The 13,353-nt window shown below is 39.0% G+C and overlaps 1 protein-coding gene across 4 annotated transcripts in view; it reads left to right on the top strand.

Moving 5' to 3' along the window:
• The window catches only part of PLXNB2 (plexin B2), a 522,361-nt gene that overhangs the window by 163,559 nt on the left and 345,449 nt on the right, over positions 1 to 13,353 (top strand). For all 4 annotated transcript variants that reach the window (XM_070755420.1, XM_070755418.1, XM_070755419.1 and 1 more), the window contains exon 2: positions 12,658 to 12,823. Coding sequence is in view for 2 of the 4 variants with exons in the window: in XM_070755418.1 (XP_070611519.1) it covers positions 12,810 to 12,823 (14 nt within the window). In the remaining 2 variants the exon portion in view is untranslated. The remainder of the gene's footprint in view (positions 1 to 12,657; positions 12,824 to 13,353) is intronic.

Here is a 13,353-nt window from a genome sequence, read left to right as displayed (position 1 = left end):
CACAAAAAAAGGTGAAAATAGAAACTCTGCTTCTGCACATGCACAGAAGAAGTTAGGTGTAGTGGTTATACAGCAAGCTAGAAACTGGGATACTGTGAATTTCAGTCTTGCCTTGGGCATGAAAGTCAGCTGGAGAGAAAGAGAATTCACAGCAAGATTGTTTGGAGTTAGGGATGCTTTCTAAGAACCATCTTGGGGACCGATAGAAATACATCTGCAGCAGCAATAAGAGCTAAAACTGGCATCCACTCCGCTACAGTTTAACAGTTATTAAAGTCTTCAACTATTGGTGGAGGATTCTCCCAATGGAACCTGACAGACTCCCAAAAATGTGCTTAGAAGAACACATGGGCACACCCAAACCCACTACATGTGTCAACCAACTTTCTCAAACCACCCTATATTTCGGTTTCTCAATGCAACACCTGCTTTCAGCCGGACATCAGGCCAAGGCAATATTTAAACAAAGAGTTTTAGATGTTAATGCACAAACTGATATTGAGGCACTTTCTAAGTGCAGGTCACTGAAAATGTTTAGCCAAGAACAAAACAGCCTTTCAACTGGAAAAATACCTGACAATCGTTCTGACCCAATACCATAGAACAGCACTCACTAGAGCAAGATTTGAGCAGTTAGATTCTATGGTCAAATATGGACGATTCCACCAAGTACCATATTTTGAGAGAACATGCATTTGCGGTGCACCAGAAATAGAAGACATTGCACATGTGCTACTCAATTATAAACTATACTCCTCAGTAAGACCTCAGTATTTACAGCCCCTACTTGACAAAATCATACACTGGGACTGTAATAAACAATTATCATATTTTCTTCAGGGTACAAATATATATGTAGTTTCTAGAACCGCTAAGTTTATAGTCAGGGCTGTTCAGATGAGAATAGGTTTTATAGAACATATTGGGGTGGCATGCAAATGAGATGAACTCACTTAAGAATATTTTAAATCAGTATCTTAGATTTGTTTAATATGATCCTTTGCACAAGTTATATTCTCATGTTTTACTATTGAATTTTAGCATATTATACTGCATTTTAACTTATTATTTATTCAAATTCCCTCTATTTTAGCCAATTTTATTGTATTTTAACCAGTCACAGTTTTATGATGACCGATGTGGTCCTTTTCCTCGCTTTGATATGGTCAATTGACTAATCAAATAAAGTTGATATTGATATTGCAGTTAGGGAGGAATAATAAATTGTGAGAAGCAATCAGTGTGTGTTTGTGGGTGGGGGAGTTAATCCTTCTTTTGGCTGTATGGAAATGGGTAATAATATACAGTGGTACCTCTACTTACGAACTTAATTTGTTCTGTGACCATGTTCTTAAGTAGAAATGTTTGTAGGAAGAAGCAATTTTTCATATAGTGATCAAAAGCAAATAATGTGTGTGATTGGGGAAACCACAGGGAGGGTGGAGGCCCTGTTTCCTCCCAGGAGATTCCTACAGAGGCCCCGAGGCAGCTTCTCCCTGCTTTTTTTGGTTACAGTTTCGGAGGCTCAGGTTTGTAAGTGGAAAATGGTTCTTGAGGAGAGGCAAACAAATCTTGAATGTCCAGTTCTTATCTAGAAAAGATCGTAAGTAGAGGCGTTCTTAGGTAGAGGTACCACTGTACTGTTGATAACAGCAGCCATGCCAGTAGAGTTAAGGATAATCACTTGTGGCAGGTGGAGATAGCTAAATGCATGGAATTGTGGTCCAAAGTGCATTTAGCTTTAGCCGTATAGGTGTCCCAAACCTAAATAAAACGGTTGCACTTTCCACTTCTGTTTTGTAAGTCTAAAATACCATAAGGGGAAAAATATGCAGAATACAGGATGCTGTTATCTTGGGTAGACGGAGAGATGAAATGTTAGATTGCCACAAGACAATGTTTTTCTGGATTCCAAGTTTTAAAAATCCTAGCACATGAACAACAACGTTGCTTGGGGGTATAAATGGATCGTGTCTGTACTTGCAACACCTGCCTTGGTACTTCATGACATTTCTGAATACGGAGATGATTCACTTAGTGTTTCTGGAGGCATTTCGAGCTGTGGTCTGATTTCTCTTTCAGAACAGGTGCCAAAGAAATTTAAGCTTTCTGTACCATCTTCAGCAACCAAAATAATTTTTTAAAAAAAAAGCAAATGAAAAAGTGTTTCTCAAGAAAGTGTACATTTTGTTTTTAGCAACTTTGCATTCCCCTTCTGTTCTTAATATTTCAATGTTCAGTGAAGACCCATTTAGCAGGAATGTCAAACTGCTTTCAGAAGTTCTCTTTGCTGTATAAACCTGTTGTGATTCAGTCTGAGGCTCCTCAGGGAACGGCTGGAACTCTGCCGGCTCCATGCTCAGAGGGGGAGGACGAGGAACAGGAGGAGGAGGAGAACCAGGCAGATGGGGAAGAGGAATGTCAGGACGAGGAGGAGGGGGAACAGTCTGAGACCCTCGGGGGGGAGCTCTCCCCAGCAAGCAGCCTGGAGTCATTAGATGAGAACGCACAAGCCATCATAGATATGAGGCAGAGAAGGGCAGCACAACGAAGGGGACAATTAGCCAGGTACTTCCATCCCTAATAGGCAACAGCTGGGTTTGGATGTGGTTCTCCTCAGAAAGGTTGAAAAGGCAGGCCCGCCCTTCCTGTATTGTGGAGAGTTATCTTTTGGGAGTCCTGTGACCTTGCTTCGATCCTTGGCGTTTCTGATTCTGGCTTGTGGCCTCGAAGGCTGAAAACTTGGGGGTTTTATTATCTACAGTGGTGTGTGTGCCAGCAAGAAGCTTGTTGTATATGTATTGTCTGGCCATCGTGACTCTTCTGTGAAGCTTCATAGCATTCCAGTTTGTAAGAACAGTTTTTGTTATCTGTGTTTGTTTTCAAAGATATTAAATGACTTTGCTTTTTACCAGCGTGTCTGGCTACTCTTTTTAGTTGGTGTTGACATCTGGGGGAACCCAGACAGAACAAAACCTTAGGGCCAGGGTGCCCAAACTTGGCAATTTTAAGAGCTGTGAACCTCAGCTCCCAGAACTCCCTAGCCAACCATGGTGGCTGAGAATTCTGGGAGTTGAAGTCCATAAGTTTTAAAATTGCCAAGGTTGGATACCAGGATGCCAAATGTACAGGAATCCTGTCCCCTGCCTTCCTTTTCCACTCCAACCCAGTATTCTATGCAGTTCTCTCTCATTTACAACCTCCTATCAGTGCCTCTGTTGAGATGCTGCCCAAAACCATTCTCCCTCCTCCATTGGCATCCATATTAAAGAAGTTAATTTTATTAACTTGCAAGCAAGGACTGAGAGCTCTGTGCATTTCTTGGTGCATCGCAATACCTGGGAGCTGCCCAGTTCTCCTTAGGCTGGGCAATGTGCCATCCAAGCAAAATGAGATATCGTTATAATCAAGAAAATCTCTGTTGCAAGTCAAGAGCATTCACTTCTTGACAGAAAATGCAGGATAGGGTTGCACATACTCTACTTTGCATGCATGCTGGAAGTCAGTACAGCAGACATTAAAGATAAACACCTCTCTAGGGTGAACTAGGTTACCCGTGGTGGCAGGAAGCCCTTTTAAATCACTCCTCATTTGAAGGCAGAAGTAAAGAATATTTTAAGCAGGGATTTCAGTTCTGATGAGGTAATGAAATATATGTAGTCAAGCACTAAAATGCAGGAAATGAGTAAAAGTCAATATTGGGAGGAGGGTATATTACTGTAATGTATACAGGTTAATGATTTAGGAGATAGATATGGTGGACATTTATTTATTTATTTATTACTTACTTACTTACATCCTTACTTACTTACTTACTTACTTACCTACCTACCTACCTACCTACCTACCTACCTACATACTTACTTACATACTTACTTACTTACTTACATACTTACTTACTTACATACTTACTTACTTACTTACATACTTACTTACATACTTACTTACATACTTACTTACATACTTACTTACTTACATACTTACTTACATACTTACTTACTTACATACTTACTTACATACTTACTTACATACTTACTTACATACTTACTTACTTACATACTTACTTACATTCTTACTTACATACTTACTTACTTACATACTTACTTACTTACATACTTACTTACATACTTACTTACATACTTACTTACTTACATACTTGCTTGTTTGCTTGCTTACTTGCTTACTTACTTACATACTTACTTACTTACTGTACTTACTTTTACTTACTTGATTTTTATGCTGCACAACTCCCTAGGAACATATCGGTTAACATGAACTCTCTCTCTCGCTCTTTCTCTCTCTCTCAAACACACACACAAGACTCCAGTGCTAAAAACAAATTTAATTTGATAATTGCTTGCCATGGGTTGGGGAGGAGCTAAAGGGCAGCTTTCACAATGAGACAGAATGAGCATACAATTCATGTTCAGTAGATTGATTTAAATTTAAATATCTGATCTTTTTAAACAAGATATTACTTGTTTAAATAGATATTAGAGGAATGTAGTGGTTAATCCTTTTTCTTCATATAGACATAAAGCAAAGGCCAGGTGACAGGTGATATGTTTTTTTCCCCAGTTTCATGATTTCTGAGCATGAGTCATCAAGATGCAACCCATGTGTGATTCAGATATAACTCATGTAGCTTCTCCAATAATAACTAAGAGCAGCTATAGCATCCCTGAGGCCTTCTCCAGACTGGCTTTCCCCATCTAGTGCCAGTGCCACCTTAGTTGTTTCTGCGTTATTTATCAAAATTATCTAAACTCCTTTTGATTTCCTTCAGGCAGCCCCAGAACTTAGTTTTGTGTCTGTATCCATGACACCTATATTGACGTGATCATGTTTGAATATATTTCTTTATGTACATATTTTGGGACAAGCTGCTTCTTCAGAGCACAATGGACTTCTACAGTAGATCTTTCTGTTCTTTGGGAATCTACCTTCTTTTATATATTCTGCACTGATTTGTCTTTTGACAGAAGTACTAACAAAGTTCCACATCAAGGGCTCCCAAACCTTTTACACAGGGGGCCAGTTTACTGTCCCTCGGACTGTTGGATGGCCGGACTATAAAAAAAAATTATGAACAAATCCCTATGCGCACTGCACATACCTTATTTTAAAGTAAAAAACAAAATGGGAACGTACTATTTAGAGGGGTGGAAGAAGTCTGAAATTCATATATGTTTATGTTTTGTTTTTAATTTTCTTTTGTTAAGATATGATTGGCTATACAAGGTTTTCTTGGCTTATAGAAAAATGTATAAAGAAAGAAGGAAGCACGTTGGCATAATAGCTAATAAGTTAGAAATATAATTGGGGTTCTACTTTTTGAAGGAACATTAAGGAGGCAATTTAATGAAAAGAAAATGAATGTAACAGGATGACAAAATTAGAAAAAAAACCTTTTGCTACTTTTTTGATGATTGATATTAGTTACTAACAAAGTACCGCATTTTATTCATGGAAAATTAGATGGTAAACTATGTTGTTTGAATGTATGTTAAGAGAAAAATAAAATTACCCCCCGCCCCAAAACAGTCCTTCCTTCCTCTGTCCCTCCATTCATTTCATTCATCCTTCCTTCGTTCCTTTCTTCCTTGTTCACTCCATTTTTCCTCCCTCCTTTCTTTCCTTCCTTCCTCCCTCCCTCCCTTCCTTCCCTCCCCCACTCCCTCCCTCCTTCATTCCTCTCCACTTCTCTTTCCCTTTTCTTTCTCTCTCTCTCTCTCTTTTTCCTCTCTCTCACAAAAACTTTATTCACCTGCGAGCTGGATAAATGGCCTCGGTGGGCCGCATGCGGCCTGCAGGCCATAGTTTGGGGACCGCTGTTCCACATGAAGAAACTGGTTATAACATTGTGGTAACTTGGTACCTATTATTTGGTTCTCTGCTGAGGCTCCATCACTGGAGCTACCTTTGTATTCTGAACTATTGCAATCTATTCTCCACTGGGACAGGTGGACCACTTGGGTCTCAATCTTTTGCTTCAGAGCTTTTTAGTCCTACCCTCCTTTTTCTCAGAACAAAAATAGAGAGAATCCTCATTACAGAGCCTCTTTCTACAACAGTGATTTTCAACCTTTTTTGAGCCGTGGCACATTTTTTACATTTACAAAATCCTGGGGCACACCACCAACCAAAATGACACAAATCTAATAAATAAATAAATAAATACATACATACATACACACACACACACACACACATAAATAACCCCCTCATATATACAATCCCATGTAACATCCCCTTATTAATACAGTCAATCATCAATCATCCCTCCTCAAATTTATACCACTGTCTCATTTCTGGGTACTTCTCCTGTCTTTCCCCCTTTTCTCTCTCATGTTTCTCATTTCTCTCTCTTCCTCCCTTTTTCCCTCATTCCTTCTCCCTCTCACTTCTCCTCTTTTTCCATCCCTCTCTCTCTCCCCCCCTTATGTGTGTGTGTGTGTGTGTGTGTGTGTGTACACACTCAACCATTTCCAAAACCAGTTGAGGGCTGGTTTTTTTTTCTCTTTTATTCTTTTCAAAAACAGGTGTGGGCTGGGGGGGGTTCTTATTATTTGGGTGCTTTTTACCATATGCTTCAAGAATCACCTCTCTCTCTCTCTTTTGTTTCTCCTCTCATTCTCTGCCTCAATCATTTTCTCATTTCTCTTTTTTCTCCCCTTTTTGTTCTCATTTCTCTCTCTCTCTCCCTTGCTTTCTCTCTCTCTTGCTATCTCTTTTTCTCTCTTGCTTTCCTTCTCTCTCTCTCTCTCACTTGTTTTCTCTCTTATTTTCTTTCTCTCTCTCTCTTGTTCTTTCTCTTTCTTGTCCTTTCTCTCTCTCTCTCTGTTGCTCTCTCATTCTCTCTTATTTTCTTTCTCTCCCTCTCTCTTGTTCTCTCTCTCTTTCTTGTTCTCTCTTATTTTCTTTCTGAGGCTCCTCCCACAGCAGTGGCTACAGCGGCGCTGGCGATCCGGCCGCTAGCCGCTCCGAGCGCTGTGGGAATGCCCACCCCTCTCACAGTCCGGTCCCGGGCTGACAGTAAAGGGGCTGCTTCCCATCCTCCTATTCAGAAGGTTTCCTTCTGAGCAAGCTGGCAGGAGGATGGGAAGCAGCCCCTTTACTGTCAGCCCGGGACCGGACTGTGAGAGGGGTGGGCGTTCCCACAGCGCTCGGAGCGGCTAGCGGCCGGATCGCCAGTGCCGCTGCAGCCACCGCTAATGTAAAGGGGCTGCTTCCCATCCTCCTGCCAGCTTGCTCAGAAGGAAACCTTCTAAGAAGGAGGATGGGAAGCAGCCCCTTTACTGTCAGTCTGGGACCGGACTGTGAGAGGGGTGGGCATTCCTACAGCGCTCGGAGCGGCTAGCGGCCGGATTGCCAGTGCCGCTGCAGCCACCGCTAATGTAAAGGGGCTGCTTCCCATCCTCCTGCCAGCTTGCTCAGAAGGAAACCTTCTAAGAAGGAGGATGGGAAGCAGCCCCTTTACTGTCAGTCTGGGACCGGACTGTGAGAGGGGTGGGCATTCCCACAGCGCTCGGAGCGGCTAGCGGCCGGATCGCCAGCGCCGCTGCAGCCACCGCTGTGGGAGGAGCCGCGCCCCAAGAAAGCCGAAGAGAAAGACGGATCAGGCAGGCGGGGACAGCCACAAGTGGAAGCCTCAGTCCTGGAGCTCCCACTTGCAGGAGCCGCCTGGCGGCACACCTGCCAGTGTCTCGCGGCACACTAGTGTGCCGCGGCACACCGGTTGAAAAACACTGTTCTACAAAATGTCTTTATGCAGCTAAGTGGTCATCTTTTGTGGACTTTTCACAGACGTGTCATTACCAAAATGACTTAAAGACAGCATATTTATTACCTTTCTCCCCATCTTAAGATTCCTCCATTCTTTTATCATTTGTACCAGGGGTGTCAAACTCAAGGCCTGGGAGCTGTTTCTAGCCCATGGGTGCTTAGACCTGGTCTGGGTGGCTGCCCTGGAAATAGGGAAGGATTGGCCTGTGGTACCTCTGTAAACAAAAACAGAGTTCGTAAGAGCTGTGCATAGCTCTCCCAAGTTCCATTTTCACTGGCAGAGGGTTGCAGGAGGCCATCACAGCCAAAAACGGAGCTCAGAAGCCTATTCTCACTGGCAGACTCCTTGGGCCACTACATGTGCTCCTAACACAAGTAACAACATGCTAGCCACACCTCTTGCTCCCCCCAAGGTCAAACACAACCCTGATATAGCCCTCAATGAAATTGAGTTTAAACAAAACTTGATTTAAACCAAACTTGCTTTTCATATTTGTAGAATTCTTCTACAAGAGAATGGGTACAGCTTTCAGCTTTCAGCTGCATCCAGAAAAAGAGTTATATCATCTCTGCCAGTTAATAAACCATGGATGAAGCCCCCAAATTATGAAAAAAAAAGTTAATTTACCTGGAAACTTGAGTATTCAAGTAATCATCTGTGGATTCTCACACTCACCTATTATCTTCGCCACTCCGAGTCTTCGGAGAGGCACCCCTCTCCGAAGACTCGGAGTGGCGAAGATAATCTAATAAATAATACAAATCTAATAATACAAATCTAATAAATAATAATAAATAATAATAATAATAATCTCATTTTTTTGTTAGGTAACTTTAGCATTCCTTCTTGGTTCACTCTTAGATTCAGTCATAGATTCAATCATGTTTTCAATGCATGAAGGATGAGATTCTTTCCAAAAATACTATACACGCTGGAAAACTCCAAGCTAGCTTTGTGTATAATTAAAATTAATAATTTGTACGTGAATTCACTGAAGACTACTTTGAAAACTCAGATTACTAGCCAGAAACTATTTCTTGCCCTATGAGCAGTGTTCTTGAGAATTTTAGACTAAAATATGCCTATGGCAAAAACTGGTTTTCAAAGATATTTGAATTTTAAAAATTGTACTCTTGCATTTTTATTATATAGTAGCTTGTCGGAATTTAAAGTTTTATAAACTTTGATTAATGCATAAAGTCTGGACAACATTTTCTTCTCTCCTGGGAAGGTGACAGAATTTATTATTTTTGTTAATAGCTATTTGCAGTTTGCTAGGCTATTTAAAAAACATTCCATTTAAATCTGTCATTCATCTTCTCAGTATTTGAAGAAGGGGAATAAGTATACAGGATAAAGAGAAAATAACTAACAATTTTATTTAATTGCAATTTTATTTCCATTCTTTAATTAGAATTTTTCAGTATATCAAATGACATTCTTTGTCCAATGTTCAGAACCTCTAAAAATCGTGAAATAATAAACTGGATGCAGAAATGACCTTCTGGAGGCATGTCTATGTTAATCACAGTTCTCTAATTTACTAAAAGAGTATGTCACAAAAATAAAAATAATATCACCTTCATTGTTTCAGATAATTAGACAGATTTCTTGACACAAAGCTCAGTCTATTTTTTTTTATCCTAGACTTCACACTAAAATAGCACAAATGCATTTCTTCTTTCTTCTTAAAATACTTTGGATCTAAGCCATGGACATTGTTATACCACTTAAATGTTGAAATAATTAAGTAGTCATCTGCAGTATTATACCAAACAGTGGGGAGCATCATAAAATTAACAGCTACAATTTTGCTCAAAGCTTGAATGGAATTATAAAGCCTTAACAGCCCTTCTGAAAAGGCCATTGATATGAATGAATATGGTTATTCCTGGAAATCAGTTTAGAATACTTCAGACTTAGTGTAAAAAAACTCTCCAATTTTATACTCTACAATGTGGTTTATTTTTTACATATAATAATTTTATTAAATATTACGACTAGATAAAAGCTATTTACAAACTAAAAAAAGAATAGAGGGAAAAAATAGAAAAAAGAAAAAATGAAAAGAAACAAACAAGAAGAAAAGGAAATATATAAAGAATAGTGATGGGCGAACCCAACAGTGTTCAGGTTTGGCAAGTTCGGACGAACTTTACACAAAATTCGGCCGAACCCGAACGGGGAATCCCTCCCACGAAGAGATTCTGGGGGCGGAGCTTTGACATCACTGGCAGGTGATCACTTCCTGGATTCCATGGAATCCAGGAAGTGATCACCTTGGCATCCTTAGCAACCTGCCAGTGACGTCAAAGCTCCAAACGCCGAACACGATCCCGAACTTTGCCCGAAGTTTGAAAACATTTCAGTTTCGTGTTTGTCATGCCGAACACTGCAAAATTCGGTACAGACCCGCATTGTGCAGGTTAGGTTCGCCCATCACTAATAAAAAAGTGACTTCTCCCTTGATCCTAACAAATATAAATTTTAGCAATTTATTACTTTATCTTAAAATACAATAAATGTTTTCTTCTTCCCATATTCTCTCTCTTAACTATAAACTAATCCTTAAAATCTTCTTATTCATTCTGGTTAGCAAAAACCATTTATAATTACCAGAGATAACAATATATCTCGTTCAAGTTTGATGTAATAGACCAAATTTATATTCTTTCCTTTTATATTTAACAATCACATTCTTTACTGTTTTCAAAGACCCACTTGGAAATCTATATTGGTGTAAATAGTACTCTAAGAATTTAAAGTGTTAGAGAAGATTGTGTTCTAGATCCGTCTCCAACCTTGGCAATTTTAAGATTTGTGGAATCCCCTGATTCCTCAGCCAACTGAGAGTTGAAGTACTTAAAGGTCTTAAAGTTACTAAAGTTGGAGACTCCTGTTCTAGATCAATTTTTTTGTAAACAGATATATTAATGATATTCCAGGATCCCTGTATGCTTCATATACCAAAGTTCCACGATAAATGTATTAATATTGTTTTATATGCTGATAGGGTTTTAATGATGTCATTTCAAATTGGTTTGTAAAGATAGTTGTGAAAGCTAAATAGGTGTCCTAGGTAAGCTGACTTATCAAAGTTGTTTCACATTTTCCACCCAATATTTATTCTCAACTGTCTGCCTGGTCAATGACATTTTTAAACGGAAAAAATTAGATATCAGTGCCCAAACAATCTTAGCATTATTGATAAAAAGTGAATCTTTTCACTGGCTGGCTAACAACAAAACTATTTTTCAATCTGAAAAATACCTTTCAATTCAGCTTCTTAGAAGAACTATTCTAGAGCAAGGAATGAGTTGTTGATTCCGTAGCCAAATTTTGGCACTTTCATCACCTGCCATACTGTATATGTGGTGCCGCAACCTTAAAAAGATATTGTTCATGTTTTGGTTGATTGTCAACTCTATATTGGGCACAAATTGCAGATTGTCCTATTTCCTCCCAGGATGTAATGTATGTATTATGAGCAGAACAGTTTATAGACAAGGCATTTTGGAATGTGTTATATTGTACAGATTAGGATATCATGTACAAGGGATGTATTTATCCAAATGCTGGTAATTTTTTAATTTATTATTTATTTATTTTATTATTTATTATTTGGATTTGTATGCCGCCCCTCTCCGAAGACTCGGGGCGGCTCACAACAAATAGTACAAATCATAAATAATCCAATCAATTAAAATATTAAAGCTTTAAAAACCCCATGTACTAACAGACACACACACAATCATACCATATATAAATTAAACGTGCCCAGGGGGAGATATTTCAATTCCCCCATGCCTGACGGCAAAGGTGGGTTTTAAGGAGTTTACGGAAGGCAGGAAGAGTAGGGGCAGTTCTAATCTCCGGGGGGAGTTGGTTCCAGAGGGCCGGTGCCACCACAGAGAAGGCTCTTCCCCTGGGGCCCGCCAACCGACATTGTTTAGTTGACGGGACCCGGAGAAGGCCCACTCTGTGGGACCTAATCGGTCGCTGGGATTCGTGCGGCAGGAGGCGGTCTCGGAGATATTTAATATATTTACCAGATATATATTTTTATTCTATTCTCTTTTTATCTATTTCATTCTGGGATTAGATTTTGTATTTACCCCTATTTTACTTTCTTTGATATAGTCATAAGATTAATAAATTAATAAACTACTAGTAGTTTATCTAACTCTTTTCTGCAGAGAAGAGAACAAAGAGAGCCAAGTGGTATAATGAACAATACTGCAATGTTCTCTACGTGGGGCTATCTTTGAAGACTGTTCGAAAACTTCAAATCATCCAAAATGCAGCTGCACAAGTGGTACGAATCCCAGCATCCATTGAGGTCCCACAGAGTTGGTCTTCTCAGGGTCCCATCGACCAGACAATGTTGGCTGGTGGGGCATAGGAGAACAGCCTTCTCTGTGGGGGCCCTGGCCCTCTGGAACCAACTCCCCCCAGAAATTCGCACTGTCCCCACCCTCCTTGCTTTCCGAAAAGTTTGAAAACTCATCTTTGCCGCCAGGCCTGGGGCCATTAGATCTCCCCCCTCCCCCGACCAACGAATGTATTTAGAATACATCTATTGATTGACTGAATGATAATTGAATGTTTTAAAGTTTTTATGATGTTTTAAGTCTTTTAACTGTTATTAATGGGATCAAATTGTTTTATTATGTATTCTATGTTTGTTGTGAGACGCTCCGAGTCCACGGAGAGGGGCGGCATACAAATTAGAAATGGAAATAGAAATTTGTGTTAGGAAGGAAATAGAAATATCAACCTAGGAATAGTAATTAATACAGAACAAGAGTTGTCCAATTTAATATATCTTATAAAAACAAGTTTTACATATTTTTTTCTTTTTTTTATTGCAGATTTGGCAGAACTTGAATCATTGAATGCTGGGGGAGCCAGTACAATTTTTGTATGGATATGCTTACAGACATACATTTTTCCTGTTTTTAGAGCATTTTACTTGAAGAAAGCCTACAGGGGATAAGCGTCCCAGTTATCAAGGAATTATCATATGAATCACTACAGGTAATATTTTTATTTTTTCTAAACAGTATTACTGTGCTATATAAAAACAATACTTTGATAAGACATTATACCAAAATTTTGATTTATTGGACCAGCTCCGAAGAAGGACTGTCCATTAAAGTTGAATGGCCATTACATTTATATAACTGAAAAAATGTAAATATATATATCACTTGCTTCATTATTTAATGAAGTATATATGTGTCAATATACAATTACAAAAATGAATAACTATCTCAATTAGGTAATTATATAAATCATAAAGGACAAGAACGGTGCTGTCTGAATTGGTTTAGTAACAGCACTTTGTACATTATTTGGGAACAAAATTTATATTCATTCTACCAAGGTTCATTGAATAAAAAGATTTTGTTGTAATTAATACGATATTTTTACAAACATATATTTTTGAAATGTAAAAATATACAGTATTTAGTCAGTGTATATGCATGCAATAATCCAGAGAATCACAGACAATTTTGATTTTATGTTCTAATAATCTAATAAATAAAAAAATCATGGTTTGAGAT

The sequence above is a fragment of the Erythrolamprus reginae genome, chromosome 6, assembly GCF_031021105.1.
Source record: "Erythrolamprus reginae isolate rEryReg1 chromosome 6, rEryReg1.hap1, whole genome shotgun sequence".
Classification (NCBI taxonomy): Eukaryota; Metazoa; Chordata; class Lepidosauria; order Squamata; family Dipsadidae; genus Erythrolamprus; species Erythrolamprus reginae.
This window is presented reverse-complemented; position numbering and strand designations above follow the sequence as displayed.